Here is a 26,278-nt window from a genome sequence, read left to right on the forward strand (position 1 = left end):
TCATTACGCCATTTAACATCTGTTCATATTCCATCAGCAGTGGGACCCTGTCTCAGTACCACGTTGCCCAACACTGTGGACAAAGAGAGACAAGCCATACAGGGAATCATTTGACACCTCTACTTTTAGTCTTCATTTATTCATTCAACCTTTATTCAATTTGTCAGAGAAAACATTTAACATTTATTTAGAGATTGTACCTGGTCACCTGCTTTACCTGAGACGAGTGAATGTTTATTCTCTGCACAAGAAAATGCTCTAAATAGCCTCTAACTTAGCCCTGCCCCATATAAACCTCCATTATCTCACATGGCCTGCTGGGGGTTCCCTGGTTTCAGATGTACGCTAAGCTTGGTATTTTCCCTCAACAACTAGTTTCTGTGTGAATCCCCATTTCAACGAATGGCTCTTAAACCACAAGTGCATAATTGACAAGGATGTGCCGTGAATTGCTCAGAGTTAAACCCCACAAAATAAGATCAGAAAGGCCTGTAATTCAGACGAAAGCTACATCCCTTTCAGCAGCATAATTGCAACCCTACAACTTGTTTCCCAAGCATCAATCAGAGGAATCAGTTCACGGTCCCATATGGCCGCTATGTATATTTTAGAGCATCATAAATATATCTATTTCTCTCTCTCTCTCTTTCTCTCTCTCTCTCTCTCTCTCTCTCTCTCTCTCTCTCTCTCTCTCTCTCTCTCTCTCTCTCTCTCTCTCTCTCTCTCTCTCTCTCTCTCTCTCTCTCTCTCTCTCTCTCTCTCTCTTTCCGATCCTCTCTTGTGTTTGTAGTGTGCGTGTAGGTGGCTGCATGTGTGCGTGTGTCTGTGGTAGCCTGCGTGTGTGTTTTTATTTGTGTGTGCACTGCGTGTGTGTGTTTATTTGTGTGTACATTGCGATCATAAAGCTCTGTAGATCTAACAGGGGCATTATGTTTTGAGGTTCTGTTGTTAGTTGAAAATGGATGCTGGTGGAGACATGTAAACACCGGAGACACAGCGGCTGATCCAGACTGATGAAACCGTTTTCGTCCGACCTGCACCGTATGGGGCTTGTGGTGCTCTAAATGCATAAACTATTCAGCCCCTGAGGACAGGAGGGACCACAGAGGAAGGGTAGTGTTAATCAATTTCAATTAGCGTCAGCTTGTTTGAGTGGTTTTGCTCATTATAGAAATACATGATGTTCCAGGATGCTGTGCTATAATTTCTAAGGGGTGTGATTCACCCATTTCAAAAACACGGTAGAATGGCTTATTAATAAGAATGTTCAATTCTGTCCCTGTATCTACATAAAATAGTATATAGACCCAACAGACTCTGAAACTAGGTAACAGAAATAGCTAGTTAGCTTAATCTGGTTTTTTTTATGCAGAAAATACATAACTGTATATACTATTTTACAACGAAGTATATATTTGGTCAAATGTCTAAATCAAAATAGTTTATAAAATGATTTAGATGTGGAAGATGCATTTTTGATTATGAAGTTGAGTTAGACATTTTAGTCACGAACATTAAGATATCTCATGGTGTTGGAGCATGAGGCCATCCAGGTTCATCTCCTTGCTCGAAACTCTCAAAAGAGAAGGAGAGATCGTCACAATATGCAATCCAATAGGCGGGGATGTAGAAAAATATGTAAATTCCTGCCATCTAGTGGCTATACTATGACATTACAATAAAAGTGAAGTGAAAATCATGACATTGAACTACTGAAAATAAAGACAGCTATTTAATGTGCTTATTCCCAATCATATAAACAACAACATCCTTGAAAATAGGAAAGTTTTCCTTTCCTTTTGCCCGGAACCATAGCAACACAAACACGGCAAATCATTTTTCAAGTGTCTAAATCGATCAGGATGTATCCAGTGCAACATTAGTCAGAGCTAAACAGTACAACAATCATTGATCCCCCTACGCCTCCTCCCACAGAGACATGATGTGTGCCAGTTGTCCATTTTGGTCCCAGTGTTGACATAAACCTTCCCAATACCTCGGTCCTATCCAGTTGAATAGTGAGGACCGCATACTGAGGACACATAAGGGCTCACCGAGCGGAGTCTAACCAGGAGGAAGTATGTGGGAGTATCATAGGGGGAAAATGGTGTTTATGAGGTGGTTCTATTTGCTACTGCTGTGGCCAGCCTCTGTTGTTCTGCTGAGGCCTTCAGTGTTTCAGGAGGTATGTAAAACACATTGGATAGACCATGGTCACGCGAAATACTGCTGATCCCATCTGAAATGATAGAATTGTGTGTGTGTGTGTGTGTGTGTGTGTGTGTGTGTGTGTGTGTGTGTGTGTGTGTGTCTGTCTGTCTGTCTGTCTGTCTGTCTGTCTGTCTGTCTGTCTGTCTGTCTGTCTGTCTGTCTGTCTGTCTGTCTGCTGTCTGTCTGTCTGTCTGTCTGTCTGTCTGTATGTCCGTCTTTCTGCCTGTCCTTGTGTGTGTCTCTGTGCTATGTTTGTTTCCATGTGTGTTTGTGTGTTTACTGGTTCACAACGAAACATAAAACGTTAAATAGTTCCATTGCTGTCATTAATGCAATGTATCCCAAACATTGTGTCGTTTGTGTGTTTGTTTGTTTGCACTTCAGAGGTCCCGTCCCCAACCCCACCAAACAGCCAGTATTACTCATTCCAGCGCTATGTCCGCTCCATCCAGCATGTATGGTTAGTGTCCCTGCAATCAGCCATCCTTTGCACAAATAATCCATTCATTATTTTTCTTCAATCTATTGAATCAAATCTAGTGTTGTATCTTTTACCGTCGGCTGCCCCTGGTTAACACAGTGAACATTCTCCCCCAGCGGCCCCGGGACAGAGGCGCTGGCCTCGGTCCTCCCCCGTCCGGGACACCACCCACCTGGAGCTGCTCGTGGTGGTGGCGCCCGACGTCCAGCACGCACACAAGCAGGACACAGAGCGCTACATCCTCACCAACCTCAACATCGTAGGTCATGCGGCAGAACGTACAGAACGAACAGCAGCTTGTGTTGTGCTGATCTGGGAACAGCATGGGATTTAGGCCTACTCATGCTATTTGAAGGGATTGAATCACTTACAGAGATTGTCTATATGGTATACTAGCGCTACAGACAGAAAGGATGGAAGGATGAGCTGATTCGTTGTTAGGACTTACGCAGCATGATTGTATACATGGGACTAATGCGGAACTAATCTAATAGTGAGGTGAACGTTTGTCCCCAGGCCTCTGAGCTGCTGAGGGACCGGACCCTAGGGGCCAACATGAGGGTGCACCTGGTGCGCATGATCATCCTCTCTGAACCAGAGGTCAGCAGCTCCTACTGTACCTGGACTCTGGACATGTGTCCACAATATTCTCTATCCCTACTTTCCGCCTCCGGCACACAGAGCCCAGGCACGTCTCTCACTCCGTCTGTCCGTTCCTCTGCAGCCCGAGGTCCAGATGTCCCCGGACATCTCCGCTTCTCTGAGGAGCGTGTGCGACTGGGGCCGGAAGATCAACCCCCTCAACGACACCGACTCCCTACACGCCGACCTGCTGCTGTACATCACGCGGTACTGTCCCTCGTCTCGCCACATGCTCACACACCGTCAACAAATGTATGGTAAATAAATGGTAAATGGACTGCCTTTATTTAATGCGGTTCTAACCAGTAGCCACTCAAAGCGCTTTACAATATTGCCTAACATGCACACGTTCACCGTCCGACGGCGGAGTCAACCACGCAAGGCGACAGCCAGCTCGTCTGGAGCTGTTAGGGTAAGGCTTGCTCAGGGACAACTCAACACTGAGCTAAGAGGAGCCGGGGATCAAACTGGCAACCTTACTGTTAGCAGGAAACCCGCTCTACCTCCCGGGCCACATGCCGTCCCACAAGGTCCTAGTCACAGGCTGATGTTTTGGGACGTGCGACAGGTACGACCTGGTCCTGCCTGACGGGAACAAGCAGGTGAGGGGCGTTACCCAGCTGGGCGGAGCCTGTTCCAGCGACTGGAGCTGCGTGATCACCGAGGACACAGGCTTTGATCTGGGCATCACCATCGCACACGAAATCAGTCATAGGTATAGAGCATCAGCCTTATGATGGGTTCGAACTAATACTATACAGACACTAATAGATACTATATCGACACTAATAGATACTATAGATACTGATACTAACAATAAAATGTGTTGGAAAGGTGAATGTGTATTTTTCTTTAGTTCTTTAAAGAAAAAGTTCACAGATCACATACAGGCTCCTCGTTCTATTTCTTAAGAAAACAAACATTATATGTGATTAATTATGAACAGAGACATAAGCTATTTCATCCAATATATCTTACAATTCTTGACATGGGTCGCCCCAGTTTGAAATAAATTTTGTCGAAAACGGTAATCCTTACAGTCTGAAGTCTTTCCTGTTTTTTCCTCGCCCCAGTTTTGGGGTGAACCACGACGGTGTGGGGAACACCTGCAGCAGGAGCGGCTTCATGATGGCGTCTGACGGGGGCTACAACAGCGTGGACCTCACCTGGTCCGCCTGCAGCCGGCAGCAGCTGCTGGCCTTCTTCAGGTGCCCGTTTCCTCCCACCCGTCTGCTCGCTCTGGCACAGCTGGGCCCAGAGGCGGCCAGCTGTGCACAGCTCCACATCACACACACTGCTGAGAGGGCTGATGAGCCTCCTCATCTGATCACACGTCCCCTGTAGCAGGACGTGTGATCTGGAATCTGTTCGTTTAGTTCCACCAATGAATATGTGATTTCCCCCTCAAGACATGTTGTGCTGTTTGTAGCTCAGTGTGTGTGTGTGTGTGTGTGTGTGTGTGTGTGTGTGTGTGTGTGTGTGTGTGTGTGTGTGTGTGTGTGTGTGTGTGTGTGTGTGTGTGTGTGTGTGTGTGTGTGTGTGTGTGTATGCGTGCGTGTTTGTGTTCGGATAGTGAATATGTTGTGCACTGTCCTTTCAATTATTTCAGATTATTTTATGTTTCAGTTTGTTACATCAGTTTTATTAGTGTTTAAAATTCTCTTAAATATGGTGACATCTTTCTGTTAGGGAAGGAAAGGCCCAATGTGTGAACGATCCTCCAGCACTGGGAAACTCTCTGCAAGACTGGAAGCCGGGCCTGTACTACGGCGTGGACGACCAGTGTAGGATCGCCTTCGGCAACGGGGCCAGAGCCTGCTCCTTCTCCAACCCTGACCAGGTACACACGGGGCAAGCATGCATGGGAGCCACTGGCTGGCGTTTTCAAACGGGGAAGCCAACCAACACATAGATGGTACTTGGAAAAACACTCGGTTACAATCTATGTCTCCGTGGCCAGCCCCCGTGTCGCGTCCTATCCTGTCACGTCCATGTTGGCGACCAGAGCTCCTGCAAACGCCTGCTGGTTCCTCTGCTGGACGGAACCGAGTGTGGACCGAAGCAGGTAGGCTTATAGCTCTGTCGTTGGTCAACTGTAGCCCTACTACTGAAGAGACCTTTGATAATGTTAATAATGGTGCTGCAGGGCTCTCAAGTCTCACGCATACGGCGTGAGACACGCGCAATTCAACCCATGCACACGCTCACACGCCACACTTCGTATTTCTCACGCAGAGAAATTACCAGGATAACGCCCACCAATTTGGGCCGCTATTTAACAGTGTTACAGGTAGGAATCAAATGGGTTTCCCGTACGTAGGGTAACCAGACGTCCTCTTATTTATACAATCAAATTATATCTCTTAGTTCTCACCTGCAGCACCAGACGCTCTGTAGCTATCACATGTAACTTTAACACAAGGGTGTTTTCGAAGTGCTCAATCTTCAGTCCTATTTCCTTTTTTCAGAATCTCATTTAGAAAAAACTCATATTTGAAATACTTTTAACGTCCTGTACTCTGTGTTGCGCCACCAACGTTCCCATCTGGGACATCTAAAGTCTGTCTCCTCTCCTCACTGTACCAGTGGTGCCTGAAGGGCCGCTGCGTGGCCCCCGACGAGCTCAGCTCCTCGGTGGTCCACGGGTCATGGTCCAGCTGGTCCGAGTTCTCCCCCTGCTCCCGCATGTGCGGCGGGGGCGTCAGCCATCGCACACGAGACTGCAACAACCCCAGGTACGGAGGACACAGCCTGGCTGTGAGTCACACCATGAGTCACGCACGAGTCGGTACGCGGTAATCAAAGCCCATTGGACCCAGTCTCCTCCATGTGAAAGAACAGCCTTTGTTGTTGTTGTTGTTGTTGTTGACGTTGATATTTCCCAGACCTGCGTTCGGGGGGAAGGAGTGTGAGGGCCCGGACGTGGAGGCTGACCTCTGTCACCGGCGGCGGGTAGGCTCATGTTCCTGGGGGTTTCTGGCTCTGTTGTTCACAGAGGACATCCACACAATAGGTCAGCATTGTTTGTTTACCCTGCAAATCATTGATCCGTGCAGGCGCCAGGATTCCCTGGTCTTTAGCAGAAGGTCGACCGGTTTGTACAGAAAAGCCTCGTCTGACAGAAACCAGAAGCGCTGACTAATAACTTGGCAACCGCGACACATGTTGCTTGGCAATATCAGTTGCTTGGCAATATCAGTTGCTTGGCAACAACATCTCAAAACGTCCTAGACCGATCTTGAGAGAGAGAGAGAGAGAGAGAGAGAGAGAGAGAGAGAGAGAGAGAGAGAGAGAGAGAGAGAGAGGGAGAGAGAGAGAGAGAGGGAGAGAGAGAGATATTTGTTTATGCTGTAACATTGATCGGTCTCAAACCATACATGTTGCAATGACCTTACATTTTGTATTCTCTATCTTCCCCACCCGTACAGCCGTGTGCTGGCACCCAGCTAGGCTTCATGGCCCAGCAGTGCTCCCAGACGGACCCCCAGCCCCTCGCCCTGCTGCCCAACCCTGCCTCCCTCTACACCTGGCTCCCCGCCGTTGGATTCATCACAGGTGGAGCCGCCGTCACTGTCCACATGCTGCCTCTTCCTCAGCACGTACTAGACTCTGTCGCGCTGGTCCAGAGTGCTGTTGTTGGAGCTTCAATACATTTACAGCACGTACGTTTCTTCTTTGTTGTTCTGTGTGTCTCCTCACCAGGGGATGAGCAGTGCCGCCTCATGTGCCAGTCAGAAGGGGAGAACTTCATCGTGAGCCGAGGGTCCCAGTTCACAGACGGAACGCGATGTGAGAGCATCACGCCCGCTCCCTTCGGATCCACGGCGGCTTGTCTCAGAGGAAAGTGTCAGGTAGTCACACTGCAGCGCAGCAATTACCTTCTGTTCTCATGGTGAGGCGGGGCGCTTGTGCGTCATCATGGTTGATGATTCACACCTTTTTGTTTCTCTTGCACCCCCGTGTCCCCTTTTCAAAAAGCTGTTTGGCTGTGATGGAGTGTTGCATTCTGGGAAACTCCATGACGTCTGCGGAGTGTGCGGGGGAGATGGCTCGTCCTGCCGTCTAACCGCTGGCTCGTACAGAGCGGGTCAGGCCAGAGGTAGCGCTGCTGTCTGCTGACTGACAAGGCCTGTTTTTGTACTGTGTCCCTCCCTATATCCACTTCCTTAAGGATGTGTTGGATAGCCTCACTCGCACCCTTATAGGGGTTCCTGTGTCAGCAATTGTGTTCCCGATAACAATTAAAAAACGAAATACTTTCAACAGTTTCATGCTCCCACTCATTTTAAAGCTTGCTGCTTTGTTTCTGCAGAGTATGTGACCTTTCTTTCACTGCCCGTGAATGCAACGCAGGTGCTTATTGTGAACAGCGCGCCAGTCTTCACCCATATGGGTGAGTACTGGGGCTTTTTGTGGTGATATCAGGGCCTGTAATTGCTGGATGTTTTTATAGGCACACTGCAGGATTCGATCCGGCAACCTCTGGATCAGAAGCTATCACAGCAGAGCATGGAAAACCAAATGACCTCAATGATGCTAATGATGTCGTTCATCTTCCCAGCTGTGATGGTGGGAGATCGCTACGTGGTGTCGGGGACAGGCAAAATGTCACTCAACACCACAAACCCCTCGCCGCTAGATGACGGCCACTTGGAGTTCCTCATCTATTTGACCCCTGACCTTCTGCCCGAGAGGGAGGAGCTGCTTCTGCCAGGGCCAATAGAACAGGAGACTCACATACAGGTATGGGACCACAGATATACGGATCAGAAGATAATGAATAGTAAGACTCAAGACCTGCCTCTGTGTACAGTGTGTCAGCTGAAGCGTAATTTCTTTTAAGGAGTTAAACCTCGGACAGAAATGCCCACATTTATATGTGGAAGTGATCTTGATAACTGAGGAATCAACCAAAAGTAGAGGTTGAATCAACAAACGCCCAAGGAAGCTGTGGATAAACTAATACTGTGAATCAACACTTAAAAAAATATTTTGCAGGTCTATCGTAAATATGGAAAAGAATATGGGGAGAAAACCAACCCAAACATAAGCTACCGGTTCTACCTGCCAATCAGAAATGAGGATTTGAAGGAAACCAAACCCCTGGGAGAGTGGTCCGTCTCCAAGACCCCCTGCTCTGTCACATGTGGCTCGGGTGAGGTCACATCTGTACCCTGGTGATGGCACATCCTGCTACTGGTGATGTCACATCCTGTTACCGGTGGAAGTGCTCTTAGAAACTCAAATAATTTAATAAAAAGAAAAAGAGTATTTTACTGAAGAAAAAAGGAAAAGCCTGGTCCTCCTTCGAAATTTCCCATGACCATAGCATGCTAAACCACGGATAAATCGTACCATTTAAAGATGGATGCAGCTCAGATCCCAGAAGGATTTCAAGAAGGAACCTCGTAAACTGGAATAAAAATTGTAATATTGAAAAAGTATACTGATCAGCTGATCACCACTGGTCGTCCAAGCATGGACGTTGCTTGTCATTGTCAAAATAGAATAATTGTCTTGTCTCAAAATACAAAGTTGCACTCGGCTGGTCTTTCCCTCGTATTCGTTTAGTGTCCCCAACCTGCCAACCCGCGTGAGCTAGGGGTCTTGGGAGGTGGGGGCAGAGATGACCCTCTCCAGTAATGTGAATTTGGACTGCAGTGTTCATTTTAAATGCCCAATGTCAATGTTACACACCGTATCTTTAACCCATAATGCATGGAGCTGATACAGCCCTGGACACGTGCACTACCTGTTCAAATGGTTCGTCCTTTCCCCTTGTTCCTGCGTCCCCCAGGCACGCAGCAGAGCTTGTTTGTCTGTGTAGATGAAAGCACCAAGGAGCCTCTAAAGGAGATCCAGTGTGCTCCTCTCCATTCATCTGCACCTCCTCAAACACCCTGCAATCTCCCTGCCTGTCCACCGAGGTCATGATTCCAATAACTCTGCCTATTTATTCACATGTACTTATTTTCTCTCTCTCTCTCCCTCTCCCTCTACCTCTAATCCTTTCTCTTTCTGGCTCACTCTCCCTTACCCCATTTCTCTTGTAAAGGGTTGTCTTTCATTGTCTGTGATTGGTTGTCTTGAATTGGATTCCTGCCTTTGTATTTGAAGGGTGTTTTGTACATCGAAGTGCCATGCCTTTATATATCTCCCCCTTTTGTATCGTTGTATATCAGGTATAATGTGATGCATTACAGGTGGGAGGCGGGGACGTTTGGCCCCTGCAGCGCCTCCTGTGGTGGGGGTAGCAGAGTGCGCCCTGTGAGGTGTGTGCGAAAACAGGGAGGAGCCGTTGCAGATGTCCCGGTCACTGAATGTCTGTCTGATCCAGCACCACACACTTCTGAGGCATGCAGCCTTCAACCATGCCCTGCCAGGTAGACATCTATATATATGTATAGATATGTACCTAATTATAGACACACACACACACACACAGAGAGATAGAGAGAGAGAGAGAGAGAGAGAGAGAGAGAGAGAGAGAGAGAGAGAGAGAGAGAGAGAGAGAGAGAGAGAGAGAGAGAGAGAGAGAGAGAGAGAAAGAGAGAGAGAGAGAGAGATTTGGCCCTCTAACCAATGCTTTTACCATCCAATGAAGCATGTTTAGTGATCATTCAAAGCCCTTCCTCCCCAGATGGCTGGTGTCAGAGCCAGGACTCTGCTCGGCGGTGTGTGGGCCAGGGTCGGCCCAGCGGAACGTGTCCTGCGTGCGTCCCGAGGAAGGTCAGGAGGTGGCCGTTGATCATGTCCTCTGTCAGCAGCAGGTCAAGCCCTCGGACCTGGTGCCCTGCGTGGTGGACGTGTGTCCTGTGGGCTGGGACCGAGAGAGGAAGGTACACCACAGGGCCTTCTTCCAAAGCTTGTTCAAAGTGTCTCTTGTGAAGGTCACCTATGGTAATCTAATTATAGCAATTGTATTAGTAATTTTAATTATAGTCAGGTTTTCGAGCTCTACTCCATCCTTGCACGATGAAGATTGGTTTATAAGAACATATTCTGAGCACTACTTCTTTAGTACTGAGTACGGATATGTTGTTATCAATCCTCCCACTATGCATCACTAAAGTCATGTCTGTGTGTTTCTCCTGTCACCCAGGAGGTGAAGGGCTCTGGTTTGATGCCGCGCTCTACCCAGGTTCCTGTGTATGTCTGGAGCCCCGTGGTTGGTCAGTGCTCCAGGAGCTGTGGCAACGGTGAGTTCCGTCCGCCTGAATGTTTGTCTTCCTTCACAAAACACCTCTGGTCAAGTCCAAACCACAGCCTTCCGCTTGTGTAGGAACCCGGCCGCTGTGGTTCTCCTGCGTGGACCACCGGACCACACAGGGGGTGCCTGAGCTGCACTGTGAGGGCTCCAGCAAACCGCCACCTTACTTTGAGGTGTGCAACACCGCCCCCTGCCCTCCAGTGTGAGTAACTGCACGTGTTTGTATTTTACAATGAGAATCAATATAAATTAATCACTATTTCAAATGGATCCATTGAATGCACTCAAACAATCTCAAAACCGAATATATTTAGATTTTGTAATGTTTAAATCCGATGAAAACCAAGCAAGTGATTAGAGATTATTTGACTATTAAGAATCACAGCCCACAACGTGCTTTGATTGCTGCAGTTTCCATTCTCCAGACAGATTCTTCTAACCCTTGCTCCTATCAATTGTTCTCCAAATCCGTCATTTAAAAAATCTTGAATGTACCTGAGGTTGGCTCTACCTGACCTGACCACCAGGTGGCGCTCCAAGCCAGGTGTTTGCAGTACGACCTGCGGCGGGGGCTTGGCCAACAGGGTGCTGTACTGCACCCGGGCCTCGGACATGGGTGTAGAGGAGGAGATCGTCGAGGACGGGGACTGTGCAGCCTCTACCAGGCCCCCAGCGGTGGTGCCCTGTAACACACACAGCTGCCCTGCAAGGTGTTGTTAATGCGACATGCACATACATTAAAAGTCCCACACACACACACACACACACACACACACATACACACACACACACACACACACACACACACACACACACACACACACACACACACACACACACACACACACACACAGCAGTACTCTCGGGGACGTTACCCAGCTCTTCACGCCCGTGAGTCCCTCGGTCCAGGTGGAAGGTGTTGGGTACCCAGTCCTGCTCGGTGACGTGTAACCTGGGCGTGGCCCTCCGGACCGTGACCTGCGTGCAGTTCGTCCACGGCAGGGAGAGCGCCGTCCCCGAGGTGCACTGCCACGCGGCGGTCAGACCTGCCACAACAGTGCCCTGCCTGGTCCAGCTGTGCACCTTCAGGTGGGAGGTCCAGGAGTGGAGCCAGGTAGGCTACGCCCCCCCCTTGTAGACCACACCTGGTGTCCATGTCTTGTAGATTACAGACGTGGACGTTCAGTCCAATGAGATGACGGTGACTACGGATGAGAATGTATTTTGGATCTTTCGTTGGGGAGCTTTCCATGTGGACCGATGAGAGGGTTTTTCTTTTGTGTCCCAGTGCACGGTGTCCTGTGGGTACGGCATCCAGTCCCGTGGGGTGTCCTGCATGGGCCCCTCCAGCACGGTGCCCCTGACCCCTCTGCTCTGCATGCATATGCCCAAGCCCATTACTATCCGAGGCTGCGACACAGCGGCCTGCCCTGCCCGCTCGAAGCTCACCTCCACCCCTTCAGCCTTCGCCAGCACACCTGCTACCTCAATCGCTGGCCGGGCGGAGGCCCCTCCCAGGACGGAGGATCCTCCCAGTATAGAGGCCCCTCCCAGGGTAGAGGCCCCTCCCAGGACAGAGGCTCCTCCCACTATAGAGGACCCTCCCCTCCCTCTCTCTCCAAGTAGGACGACGGCGCCGCCCAACGCCACCGCTGCACCCGCCGCCACGCAGCTGACCAGTCAGTCGTCCCTCAAACTTAATTCACTCATTCACTCATCATGAGGAGGTTAGCAGAGCGACGGCGTTGGCCGTAGAGGTGACCGTACGCTTGACGTTGTGTTTCCTGTGTTCAGGAGTATGCGGGCAGTTACTGCTGGAGGAATCTGGCACGCTGGACTTGCGGCATGCGGTCGGAGGCTGCATCGTGTCCATCGGCCGGCCCCTAGATGAGGTCATCCACATCCATGTAGAGTCTGCGGCGTTGAGTTGCCAAAACAGTACGTGTTGGTCAGAACAGCTCGCTGGTCTATGGGTGCACGAGGAGAACTACTACTTTCATTGTTTATCCAAAGCAGCTTTATGGTGAGGATAAAAGCAATGAAAACACCTGATAAATATCAGGTCAACTACAAAGAGAGTGCCTTAGGACCAACCGAGTCCATAGGATAGAGCAGCTGTTTTGAATGCATGTTGAATTATGAGTGAGTATTATCCTGTGAATTGAACACCCTCTCCTCAAGGGGAATCTGTGCTCTTCTTCGACCGTCTGGCCTTGGTGAAGAAGTGTGGGCATATGCAGGGCCTCGAGCTGACCACCAGGGGCAATGTGCTGCTGCTGCGGCAGATCCTGATGAGCGCCGGGAAAGGAGCTCTGCTCTCCTACACCTCCCGCAAGAACTCCAAGCGGGGCCACCACCAGGGTACGCTAGTGAGCAGCTTTCTAATTCTGTCCGACGTGCTTGTATCTGAATATGAGAAGGTGCTCATTCAGGAGTTCAGTGGGGGGAAGATTCGCTTTACGGTGTTTGGATAGGTTTCATGAGATATCCCACTTCTGGAGGCTCCCACTAGCTTCAAGTTCAATGCAATGTGTGGCCGATTAGATTAGAAACAATATACCAAACACACACTAACATAAACACGGAGGCACACACGCACACACACACACACACACACACGGTTCAATGCAAAGTGTGACCATAAGAGATGCTGCCCCATTTATATTAATACATATATAATATACATATCCCCTGGGTCTCTCCCACAGACTGTGACGTCCAGCTGTTCTCCTCCAGCGGGGTCTTCCAGAACCCCACAACGTCCAGCACTAACCACACCTGCCGGGTGCTCATCAACGGACCACCCTCGGCTAAGATCCAGATCCAGGCCCTTAACATCAGCCCTCAGCTCCTCGCCAGCGACACCCAGACCACCTACATCACGGTACCTCCTGCTGGGTCTCCTAAACGGGAGTCTCCTGAAGTTAGAGGGCCTCGCCCGGTCATGTGGATCGTCAGATGAAAGCGATTGTTATTGGTGGTGGAGTTTATGGACCTCTGAACCCCTGATCATGTTTTAATTTCCATCCCTGTTGTTTGCTGTCGTCCTCAGATCCAGGACATTAACGTACTGAGGACCACTGTGTTTAAGGGTCCTCAGCTCTTCCTCTGGCGTTCCTCAGGGAACATGGCCGAGGTGGAGTTCAACGGAGACTATCTGCACACCACAGGAAGCTTCAAGGCTGAATATACGTTTGTGTGACTTTTATACCAGCTGTGAAGAAAAAAAATAGTTTTTTGTGTATTTTTGGAGCTTTAAATTTCTCAATATTTCAAGTTTTGTGACTTGCAACATAAGAGGGTACTTGTGAGAGATTCAATGAACGGATCGGTTATTTTTTTATGACCACGCACATTTCTTCAACATTTATTGCTTAATGTCAGAAGCAAAACAATCTCATGTTACATTCAGAAGCACAGTCTGTTCAGCACTGAAATAGTCAATCTATTTTCTGCACAGAAAAACAACAATAAGTAATCTATATATATATTTATCTGTTACCTCTGTTTTATTAACACTCAATGAGCACTCAATCTAAATATAAATATCAATAAGAAAATAAGCTCCATTGTCATCATCTCTTTCTATAATTAACGCAGTGCATTTTTGCGGGTGTGAATGGGGGGTAATAGAACCGTAGACCCCCTTCATAACAAAGTGCCCTGGGTTCACCCTCCTCAGGGGAAACACTTCACCCTTCCCTGCAGTCCCCATACCCCGTTCCCACCAGCGGCAGCAGGTCTAGACGTTAACTCCGTCTTACAGTAAAGAGTAGGGACACCGGGGTCCACCACCACCGGGGTTCCTGTGACCCCCTCCCTGTGAAGTCTCTAGGACGCAGGGGCCTCCAGCAGGTCCCTCATGTCCAGGAGGGCCTTCTCCACGGCCCGGCCGTACTTGGCGGCGTGGGTCTCCTCGCAGCTGTTGAAGGCGGTGATGGCCACGTTGATGTGCTCCTCCATGGGGTTGTAGCACACGCCGTAGCCGTCGGGCACCATGGGGCCGAAGCTCATCACGCAGTCCGTCTTGGAGCCCACCTGATGGTGACACAGGGGTCAGAGGTCATGGGGTCTACGTCCGTTTAGGCTCTAGCTGATTCAATAGCATGTCCCTTGACACGCGGATTAATATTGAGGGAGAACATTAAGATTAGTTTCAGGTCAGTTTAAATAAAAATTAATTATGAGGATCATCATCATCTTCATCATAAGGAGCAGCAGCATTATTATTATAAATATAAGTTTGCATTTCCTTAGCCTCATAGCATAATTGCCTAAGTCATATTTTAAGGTTTATCTTGTATTTAGCATAAAAAATGCCTGGTGATTATGGAATGAAAAAAGCAATCTGATTGGCTTAGGATGTAGCCAATGAGACACAGTGAATCAGCAGCGTTAGGAGAGTAGAGTTGGGTTAGATATTACAAAATGGCCAAAATATGACTTAGGCAATTATGTTATAAGGCTTACGATATGCGTTTGAACATAATGTCAGCCATTGTTTTGGGTGGGCATCCTGCTTAAGACAGTAGGGTTGAAGTTGATCTGGGAGGTTTCTCAATCCAGAATAAGTGCACAGACACACCATCATCGAGACATCATTAGACATTTGTGTCTTCCCATCTGAGGACCTTTCTGGCTAAATCCAGGGGAGCTTCCGGCCACAAGACAGCTGATCCCGCCAGTGGCTGGCTAGACACACATCTCATATCTCACATGAAACGTGAAGAGCAAGCAGCAGTATCACCCACCTGACTGGTGGACAGGTGACAATGCTGAGCCACAGCGTAGGAGGTGTCCATGAAAATCTCTGGCATGGAGGTGAGGTCCTCAATAGCCTGCAGCCTCAGCCCAAGAAGGTGGCGGTCTATGGCTAGACCGTGGATTGCCTGATCAAAAACACGTAAAACAGAAGCACTGTAACGTCAACTCAGTGACTCGAAACGTGGACATTGGTGTCAGACCAAGGCCTTACTTCTTTGGTCGTCTGCCGGTGGGTCTGAACTGCTTGGCGCATCAAGGCGATCTTCTGTGTGTTCTGTTGAGAAGCAGGAGAAGGGGTCATTGAATGGAAGAGGGAGGGAGGGACTGGATTTGGTCTGAACATCCAGGTACTAAAACAGTTTGTGTTGCTCTACCCCACCTGTTTGTCTGGATCATCCATGGCCATCACAAACTTGGACAAATCCATCGTCGTCGACCTGATGGCATCCGTTCTCCCGTATTTAAACATTCGTAAGGAAGCACTCTCATAGGTGGAGCCGCACATGTTATACATTCTGCAATCAAACGAAAAGAGTGTGACATTGGTAGATGATGTTTGTAGAACATACAACCATAGACAGTGATACTGTTGTAGAAAGAGGTTCAGAACACTGCTTTACTCTCACCTAAAGTAGGCTAGTTGAAGCGCCAGCTGTACAAACGCATCAGGACTCAGCTTGTGTTGTTTTGGTACGTTTTGTCCAAAATGTGAAAACACGAGAACCTTCACATCCAGGTCATGGACCATCCTACCAGAGGAAAGAAGACAATTAATGAGGAGATTCAGGGAGATGACGAATTAACCAACTCATTGCTGCGACCAACTCATTCCAAATGTCCACATACTTGGACCAAAACCCACCACACACATGTTAACATATTGGGACCATAACATGTGACACACATGTTAACATACAGCAACTATAACATGTGAACCCCACATACATGCTCACATACTTGGTCCACAACACACCACACACAGGTTCACGTACTACAACTATAAAGCCTTCAAGTACATGTTCATGTTCTGCTTGGCGTTCTCGATGTCCCTCTTGACCTCGGGGGTGATGTTGAAGCGCAGCTTGAGGGGCATGGAGAGGGGCACCATGGGGGAACGCAGCGTGTCCGGCTGCTGCCTGGGGACGAAGACCGCACCCAAATGGGTTAAAATCATGCTATTGGCAAATCTCCAGAGACTTCTGCAGTGGTAACGGGATAAAAGGGCTAATGCTTGAAACATAATGACTCACATGTATTGAACAACATAGTCGATGAGGAAGACGATGGGCGGGCCTTCAGCGGGGGAGTGCTCGTAGACCAGGCCACATGTTCCGTCCTCCCCCACGATAAACTGGGATGGTATTCACAAACGCACGCAAGTAAGTATTTGTTATCATACACTTATTATACTCATAATAATACACAGTTACAAAGTGCTGCACATTCACACCTACTAACGCCAATGAATAAAAGAACAACTTAGTAACAAAGCACAATGAGACAGAACAAATTCAAACAACCCAGAACTAAGATTATTAAGTATTAGTCTGTGGTCGGAGCAGGGGATGGATGAGAGGTGAAGAGCTTAACAAGGTGGGAAAGGTCATGCAAGGCGAAGGCTGGCGTTTTTGAACCTGCTGTAAGTGACCGAGAGCAGCTTGACTGACGAATGCAAAAAGCGAATCACAATAATCTAAATAAAAGTGTTTATTAATAGTTCACATCCGTAGGAGACAGGATAATTCAGATTGTAGCAATATAGGAACCGACAGAACGAAATATTCTGTTCAAAGACGATTACTAGATTCTTAGCAATAGAATGGATATGCAAGTGAAATGGACAAATAATGCATTAAATCCAATGTAAAATAATAAATAGGTTGTTGATTAAATAAATAGACCTACAATGTTTATCATTTAGCAGATGAATGCTGTAGGTAAAATTTAAAAGCTTAATTTGTAAGAAATTACACAGCCACCTGATAGCCATTAGTCTGTGAAATGCTCTGTGGAATATATGTTCTGGTTGACTGTGCAGTAGGGATGGGCAAAACTATTATTTTCCAGGAATCAGTTCTTTCAGTTCACTCCTATCACGATTCGTTCAATTTGATTCGTCTGTTTGATTCGTTTGTTAAGTCAGATGGTCTGTTATTTCATTTGGCAGGGAATCAGAAATTATGGAATAAATGTTAATCACCAATTCACCATGCATGTAGCCTACTACTTTTTAATGTTCTTGCGAATAACCCATGTTAAGTATAAATAATAAGCATATATAAAGCACATACGTGCCTTTTTATCATAAATATCCTTAATACATAATGGGGTGCAGAATTAAATGGCGTCTTCCAAGTTTCACTATGAAGCAGTGAAGCACGTAAGCAAGCAGCAGCAGCACCATTGTGCGAATTCCCTACTTGACCAAACGAGAACGTTATGGTAGTAAAAACAATACTTTATTAAAGCAAGCAATTGTGATGTAGAACAAAAGAAAAAGAAAACATAATTACTTGCATGATATTGAAGCTTCCAACTTGTGTGGTGGTGCCTTATCATTTGTTTACCCATGGGCCATGGCAACGCGATTGCTACCTGCTGTAGTAATCTCATTGGCTGAATCGTTGACAACGTTTTAGACTCAATCAATATAAGGTTGCGGGGAGATGAAGCTCTGTTCGTTTTGTGGATTTTATTTACATGACCATATTTTTGTTATATGTTTGAAAACAAAAAAATCGGTTCTTGTTTTGGGATTCAGTTTTCGTCGTTCACCTTCGGGATTCGTTCGTCTGACCGAATCGTTCGCGACCGACCCATCACTACTGTGCAGGCCTATTTAAGAGCCAATCTAGATCTCACACCGCTTCCAGCTCATTCCTGACCAATCAGGGCATCTCTTCCCTGATAATGATCCCTGATTATCTTTCCTCCATCCATATACTCCGGCCCGAAACTCCAGCCCTAGACTCCAGCCCTACACCACGGCCATATACTCTAGCCCTACACTCTAGCCCTACACCACGGCCATATACTCCATCCCCACACTCTAGCCCTACACTCCAGCCCAACACTCCATCCCTATGCGCCAGCCCGCAGACAGAGCTTTGTGTGAATATTATTACCCCAGCACCTTCCACTGAATGTCATTCTGAGGTGAGCCTGTCGCTGACCTGCAGTGTCTTGTCGAACCAGCGGTTGCCGCTGTTCCAGCGCGCCCCCCCGCCGTGCAGCATCTGGGCTGCCACCCGGCTCTGGTACAGCTCGTCAGACACGCGGGGCATGGGCGCATCCAGACACACGCTGAAGATGCTCTTCTGGATGGCGCGCACCGACTCCTTGTTCGTCTTGTCTGCAGTGGACAGCCGGTACAAATGATCAGCCATTGGGCTGTGGTTATTGCATACTACAATAATACTTTTTAAGAGCTTTTCTAATATAATCGGTCGCATAATGTGCACACTTATTTTATGTTGTTCGTCCTCTCACTTAATAATATTTCCTAGCATTGTTTAGCATCTTATCGTAGCTAGCTTTGATTTATACGGGGAATGGGTTAACTGAGCGAGCCCTTGGTTCTATGAACATCCTTACTGTACCGACAGCAATATATTGTTGCTCTTTCTTCTGACAAATGTAATTATTGTAAGCCACTTCGGATACAAGTGTCTGCTCAATGCCCTTAATGTAGATGTCAATGTAGTCGTTTATGGAATAGGGTAGTTATTTGCGCTTCATAGATCATCCTTACAGTGCTTCTGAAATGTGCGACCTTGCTAATGGTGCTAAGGGTGCTAACGGTGTTATTTGATGTAAATTAACTCCACACTCTTTGTCTTTCTGAGCGCACAACCGTGAAGAATTAAGAAGTTCATTGCAGAGAGAGAGGTGTTGGTCTGCGGTCTACCCCTACGATAAGCTTCAGGCGGTGGCAGGATTTGAAAAAGAGAAAAGCAGGGTACAGTTTTAACCACGGCCGTATCTAGGACACAAACGCAAGAGGGCATCAATCACGGGCGCCACAGAGTTCAATCGCTTCCATATTTCAGTCAAACACCTGTACGGCTCGTCCCAAGGTACCACCCCCCCACCCCTCATCCCCACCCCTAGCCCAGCCTCACCCTTCATGAGGTTGTTGTAGGCCTTGCCCCAGGTGTTACGGTGCTGAGACGTCAGGATGCCGATCGGCTCCTTGTTGGTCTGCAGGGAGGAGTTCCAGATCTTCTCCAGCTGCATGTAGATCTGGTCCTCTGTCAGCGGGGAGCCATCGCTGTTGTACACGTCCAGCACGAAGAACTGAGGGGGGTCGCAGTCATTGTGGCGTCATACAACGGCTCTTCTTCATCTCAGATAGAGCTCATAATAATCCACACGCCCGATAGGATCTGTGTGGACGTTGTTTTGTTTGGGGGAGCAGGAGGGACTAGAGGACAGGCTGTTTGACCCCCAGCTGGGAGTTTCTGGGTTCATACCAGTCTGTCTGGGGTCTTGCTGTAGCCCTGACCAGGATCCCCAACCACTACCTGCTTATTCTGTATATGATTATGTACAGTGGTAAGAATAAGTTTATGCACCCATGCTAAAGTTGAGGAAAAGAGGAATAAAAAAAATCATCTTTTGGAAGTTGATCTTAATACCTTAACAAAACAAATGAGGAAAAATACAACCTTTTAATTTTCTTTGTGAATGAATAATATATCGTAGTATAGGAACCCCTATGTTAAATTCCCATAGAGGCAGGCAGATTTTTATTTTTAAATGCCATTTATTTCATGGATCGAGGATATCATGTATCCTGATAAAGTCACCTAGGCCTTTGGAATTAAAATAGCCACACATCATCACATACCCTTCACCATACCTAGAGATGGCATGGTTCTTTTCAGTTAGCCTAGCTATTAGTTAGCCTAAGGATTTCTCAATGCAAATCAAACCAGCTAATAGGCTAACTGAAATAAAACCATGCCAAACTCTAGGTATGGTGAAGGGTATGTGATGATGTTGGGCTATTTTTTTTATTCCTCGTTTTAGTCTACTTTAGCATGGGTGCATAAACTTATTCTTACCACTGTATACTGTATCTTAAACCAATAGATCATGTCAGTCGGATGGATCAAAGCATTGCCAGATTCCCAAATGTTACATTTATTAAGAATAATAAGGAGAACAGCAGTATTTGGTGTACCTGGAAGTTGTGCACCACGGTGATGTGTGTGGGCGGGGAGGACTTCCCACTGCTGTGGTTGGCGACCGTGTCTCTCTTTGGTCCGGGGATCCGGCAGGATGAGAGGATCTGGTAGTACTGGTCCATGCACAGAGGCTTCCCACTCAGGTACTCCAGGGGCAAGGTATCGCTGGGACACAGACCCTCACGTTATTCAGGGCTCATGTTGGGCACCAGTGTGTGTTGGGTGTATTTATGTCTATATTTTTGGTTGTAATACATACCTGTCAATCATCTTTTTGAACTGCAAGATGCCAGTAATCAATTTTGCAGCAAATCTACCAAAGATTAAATAATAAATATTATTATACTTCATAAATATATATATAAGCCAGAAAGAAAGACAGAGAGAGACAGGGGAACATCTTCAATAATGAATGAGCTGGGCATCATATTATAAGATTCATATTAATAATATGTAAGTATTAGTTGCTAATGGTATATTCAAGGTGGAAATCAGACACCGACTTGCTGGCGTTTAATATGCCCTGTGTTGTGTTGCTATGCTGTGGCACATTGTTCACAGCATATCCCACCGGTCAGAGTGGTCAGAAAAAGCCCAGCCATGTTTACCAGCTGTGAAAGCGCTGAAAATAGCCGGCGAGAGGAACAGGATTAGTCTGCGTGAAGGTTGACGCGCAGGTCCAGCTGATTCACAACCCTGGAGCATGAATCACACCCAATGTAAACAGCGCCTCCCTGGCCCTCTGCTCTCAGCCGGCCCTCAGAGCACCTCTCTCAAGGGCAGCAATGCAAACAAAAGCGCGTGTGCTTATGCCTTTTGTAGTGGCGTTCCGAACTACGGTGAAAAGCCACCTTCCCTCCCGGCTGAAAGAGGGCTGAGTTCACCACACCTTTCTTGTTCAACCGCGGTCACGATCATCGTTTAGAAACCAAAGTAAATCTTTCAGGAGGGAATCAACCAGAAATCTCAAATCGTATAATGTCGGTTTTGAATGAAATTTAAATTAAATATGATTAATTATTCAGTGTTAAAACGGTTATTTGTGATTGATGTAGTGATTGTGTGTGTGGGCGTGCGTGTGCGTGTGTGTGGGTTTGGTTGACAGTCTGTTTCCCTTCAATCCACTAACAGCTAGGACTAGCTCTATAGATTGTTACCGCCACCATATCTGGGTCTAATTTGTCCAATCATCTCTTTATTCATTAATTCATTCATTAGGCCATTAAATCAATTATGTCTATAATCTTAATCAAATGTGAAATAATAATTCAGAAATATTAAAATAACCACAAAATGATAGTGTTCCTCCTACACCTACTACCTGGCCTCAACCCAGTTAAACTACAATGGCTTTGGGTTTTTGTGGTGGTGACAGGAGCCCTGCTGGTATAGGGGTCCCTCACCTCATCTGCCCCTGGCGGTCGCGGTACTGCATGCGGGGAAGCACCACCCCAGGGCTGGTGTACACGGCCACCGGCATGCGGCAGTCCAGATAGGCAGACTGCATCCACCACTCTGAGAGCTGGGGACCATTACACACAATGAACACACTTTATGCAAGGCCTCCAGATCTCTGGTACTACTATCTTCTGTCTTATAGTTTTTTATATTTCCTTGAATAAATTCATTTTCAGTGAATTCAGATGAGTTAGGAATCATGTGGAAAAAATACATGGTGGTGGGCTTGATGGGGGATCAAACCCAGAACCCTTCCCTGATGTTCCTTGTTTAGATCCACACAACACACACACACACACACACACACACACACTCACACTCACAGACACACACACACACACACACACACACACACACACACACACACACACACACACAGACACTTATCAAATGCATATTAGAAAATCACTTAAAAACATTCTTTTGCAGAAAACAACCAACAACAGAACAGGAAATATCCAACCTGAATTTGTAGCGTATTCACAAACATACAAACTGTTTCAGATTCTAGTGAACGCAAATGGGGTTCCAATATTGTTTGGGGGTTTCAAATAACACAACACACAAACACACACACACACACACACACACACACACACACACACACACACACACACACACACACACACACACACACACACACACACACACACACTACACCCACCCAATTCTCCGTCTTCCTGGCCCTGCGCTCCAGGCTCTTCTGCAGCCTCTCCCCCACTCCTCCCTGGAGGAAGTCGGCCACCAGTTGGCGCGTGTGCTCCAGCTCCTCCTCGCTGACGATGGGCTCCAGCATGGCCAGGTAGCGCTCGCATGTCTGCTTGAGCGGCGGCACGGGCAGCCTGGGCAGGTCCTCCTGGGTCACCACTGACCTCTCTGGGACGTGGTGGACCCCCACCAGTCTGAGCCGGCGCGCTGGATGCCCCCCCAGGCCCGGCCGCAGCTGTGATAGATAACAGACGGGGGGGGGGGAATGGGATGAGTCGGGCTGCAGCAAAGGGTTTGTTTTTAGGGTTGATTATTCTGTTGGTTCTTTTTATGCGTCTACTTCATAGAGCTTTGGAAATGGGCCAGGTCACCCACGATCAAACATCACTTTTTTTTTTTTTTGTGATCTGAAACTGAGAATAACTCATTTTGTCAAATGTCTGTGTTACCATTGATTGCTATATTTCAAAGAATTGTTTATCAAGGTTATAAATAAATAAATTGTCTTCTCACTTCTTACTTTTCACTGTAATATGATTCATAAAATAATTTGACTTTTTGCCATCATTATTTGGCTATGCAGTTTGAAGATGTACGTCCTGATATATTACCAAGTCACCTTACAAAAGGCAGGTTCCTGTTCTTCTACTCAAACTGTCCACAAATTGTTGGCTCCTATCATCTGCAGGCCCGTCGATAATATCCGAGGCTTAAGCTCACTAATGGGATAGAAGGGTGCCCTAAATACGCGTTATGAATCATTGGCATTACTTTATACGGGCATAATCTTCCCCCGATTGCGGCATGCTGAAATAAACACAACTGAAGGCCTAGCAGTCAGCTGAAGGCCTCTTGTTTGTTCTGTCAATAAATACAACGTTTAACCGGACCGTAGCAGTCATCCACATGCGCTTCAGAAACTCAGCAGTCTGGATGCTGGTCAGGGCATACACCCAATGTGGATCTGACAGCAGTCTTGAACATATTATCGCATTGCTATTCGGGCTATGTCTTCTGTGGCAACGATCACAGGGTGTGACAGAGTACCCGAGTGCAGAAGTGTTCAATCGGTCGATACATTAATCGATACATGGGTGAAATGTGTGTGTACTGTGCAGGGCTCCTCCCCCTTTTAACCTCGGATCCTCATAACAAACCCCCTCCTGCTACTAACACTGCTAGGGCAAATAAACGAACCAACCGCCTCAAACATTCACGGCGTGTTCACTTACCGCAGCGCGAACAAAATGTCCCAACATGTCTTCAAAAGGACGCACTTAGGAGGTGGGTCTCGTGTGCATGTTCTGATGCCCCGGCTGACATGCCTCAAGGACGACCGAGCAGAAGTATCAACACCAGGGTTGTGTCCTGTCTCCGCCCCCTGAGGAAGGAGACGAGTTCACTTCACTCATGCTTCCACTATGAATACGTGACGACTTTGACGAGGTATTTCATGTGCGACGGAGATTTTGGTATTGTGTGTATCAAATAAAAACATGGCTTTCAGTGAACGTGCGCAAAGTGCATCGACATGTCAGTATATATGCTTACTATTGAGAGATTAAAAGTCAGCTCTGTTATAAATATGGGGGCACTCGTTAAATATTGTGGGTGGGTGTACATTTTCGTGTTGTCCACATGATGGCGCTCGTCCAACACCTTCAAACATGCATATAGGCTACAACTGTGTATATAGTGCTATGTGAAATAACCCATCGTCTTCTTCACTATATAGCTTACATGTTAAACTCAGACAATGATCAAATTAAACATTCCAAACAAATGTTTCACACTTGGTCCAGTTTATTTTTAAGTATCTTTTATTGTGTGGCAAATCAAAGGCCAAGTGGAAATGAATGAGTATGAAAATAGTAGCCTTATGTGCAAAAGTAGACTCCAGCAAGGACACGATCACTCTCAGAACCACACGTCACCAATACTGTTCAACGGCACACAATATGGAATTGCAGTGTTGTGTTTTAATTTAAACAATTGTAAGGAAACTATACAAAATCAAATATCTGACACATCAAAATGCTTCAATTGCTCTCGTCCAACCACTGCCGGATAACAATTTCTGTTTTAGACATATAGTTTGAGATGCGAATATCTGCTCAAGGTCCGTATGCTGCCAACTCATGAACTCAGACAGTCCACCGGAGCCCAGCACAGAGATGATGTTGGATATGTTTGCGCTGTCCAAGTGTTCCGAATCGGACTGCAAGTCTTCATCAGTCCGCGTCCTCTTGCTCGGCAGCGACCCCAGGTCGGGCAGGTAGAACTCAGGATCAACAAAATAATAACTTGTGTCTACTTTACGCTTTTTACTGAAGCACTGCGCGCCTTGGGTTGGTTGTTTTGGTTGCGCGCAACAGTCAGAGTGGAAGTATCCGTTCGTGACGGTGGTCACCACATGCGTGTCCAAGTCGAGCACGGTCTTTTGGTTGGACTGCGTGTGAACTATCGGTAAGTCCCAGGAAGACTTCTCCGCACTACAGCAGCTCCAGCAGGCATCGGACACCATGACGTCCGACGAGTCGGTCACAGAGACCAAGGCGCAGGCTGCAGGCGCCTCTTGGTGCGCCACTTCTGCAGGGTGGCCGCTCGGCTGGTGCGCTCCGCAGTGCCAAGTGTCCGAGTCGTGCCCGCCAAAGTTGCAGTAGAAGTCGTCAGACAACTCCGTAAAGCTCCCGGACAGCTCGAGGTAGTCTTGCTCTTGGCACGCCGTGGATACATCCTCGTAGTGATGATGCTGATGTGTCTTTTGTATCTGAGGGAAGTTCTTGTTCACGTACAACTGTCTGGCGTTGTGGAGTACATACGTTACCAGCAAGTTCTTGTGGAGCTTGATGCCTCCTCTCTGCGTCCTGGAGCTTTGGATTTTCCTCAAAGAAATGGAGATCAGGTTCTGTGCGTCAAATGCGCACTCCATCCTCAAACGGTCCACCCTTCTTCCTTACTTCCTCAAAGCACTTATTTCTATACCCCGGCAAATGTGTACGTTTAGTTCGAGGGATTTCTACTTGGTTCGAGCACACTGTGCGCAGAGCGCTCCATGTCTTCCCAGTAAGGGCATGGATTCGCAACTCTCATCTTTCCTCGCCACGCCCTCGAGTCGAAAGCGTCCAATGGGAAGGAGGCGGTCTGTCTGTTATAGGCAAATCTCACTACAAGCCTCATTCACGATGCATGGAGGAGTTGTCATGCTGCATTTCACAATGTGTCTGCATGGTGTGCATGGTGTGCATGGCTTATTCCTTGCAAAATAGTACTTAAGTAGGATGGAATATAATATACAAATTATATTAGCACACAGCACACAGTACAGCATATGATACAACCCACAGATATTTCCATGAATGTCGTTAAGATCAGTAACCTAGTTTGCAACTGGGTCTATGCAAGTTTTATTTCCCATTTCCACAAACACACACACACACACACACACACACACACACACACACACACACACACACACACACACACACACACACACACACACACATAAACACAGACACACGCACACACACACACACACACACACACACACACACACACACACACACACACACACACACACACACACACACACACTTGTAGCGCATTGAATCCAAC

At 47.3% G+C, this 26,278-nt stretch overlaps 3 protein-coding genes across 3 annotated transcripts; 1 reads left to right on the plus strand and 2 right to left on the minus strand.

Moving 5' to 3' along the window:
* Positions 1–1,970: 1,970 nt before the first annotated feature.
* adamts13 (ADAM metallopeptidase with thrombospondin type 1 motif, 13) lies at positions 1,971–14,107 on the plus strand. Its single transcript, XM_030358385.1, has 29 exons — positions 1,971–2,185; positions 2,596–2,671; positions 2,809–2,951; positions 3,209–3,292; positions 3,417–3,541; positions 3,903–4,049; positions 4,408–4,542; positions 5,024–5,174; positions 5,295–5,399; positions 5,921–6,069; positions 6,220–6,286; positions 6,763–6,889; positions 7,037–7,185; positions 7,313–7,433; positions 7,647–7,727; positions 7,896–8,077; positions 8,333–8,489; positions 9,132–9,261; positions 9,538–9,717; positions 9,975–10,173; positions 10,437–10,533; positions 10,617–10,746; positions 11,072–11,254; positions 11,454–11,658; positions 11,833–12,223; positions 12,339–12,482; positions 12,726–12,905; positions 13,253–13,428; positions 13,597–14,107. Exons 1-29 carry the CDS (start codon positions 2,081–2,083, stop codon positions 13,744–13,746), a joined length of 4,269 nt encoding a protein of 1,422 aa, XP_030214245.1. The 5' UTR covers positions 1,971–2,080; the 3' UTR covers positions 13,747–14,107.
* Positions 13,889–24,069, minus strand: zgc:154046 (choline/carnitine O-acyltransferase). Its single transcript, XM_030358386.1, has 14 exons — positions 23,896–24,069; positions 22,620–22,898; positions 21,901–22,019; positions 20,757–20,810; positions 20,494–20,662; positions 19,430–19,604; positions 18,482–18,660; positions 16,559–16,659; positions 16,325–16,444; positions 15,935–16,057; positions 15,688–15,823; positions 15,520–15,582; positions 15,296–15,433; positions 13,889–14,582 (listed from the first exon to the last, which is right to left on the minus strand). Exons 1-14 carry the CDS (start codon positions 23,920–23,922, stop codon positions 14,376–14,378), a joined length of 1,890 nt encoding a protein of 629 aa, XP_030214246.1. The 5' UTR covers positions 23,923–24,069; the 3' UTR covers positions 13,889–14,375.
* A 379-nt stretch (positions 24,070–24,448) lies between these two features.
* LOC115545344 (immediate early response gene 5-like protein) lies at positions 24,449–25,759 on the minus strand. Its single transcript, XM_030358387.1, has one exon. The coding sequence runs from the start codon at positions 25,593–25,595 to the stop codon at positions 24,693–24,695; it is 903 nt and encodes a 300-aa protein (XP_030214247.1). The 5' UTR covers positions 25,596–25,759; the 3' UTR covers positions 24,449–24,692.
* Between the last annotated feature and the right edge of the window lie 519 nt (positions 25,760–26,278).

Source organism: Gadus morhua, chromosome 6 (genome assembly GCF_902167405.1).
Source record: "Gadus morhua chromosome 6, gadMor3.0, whole genome shotgun sequence".
Lineage (NCBI taxonomy): Eukaryota > Metazoa > Chordata > Actinopteri > Gadiformes > Gadidae > Gadus > Gadus morhua.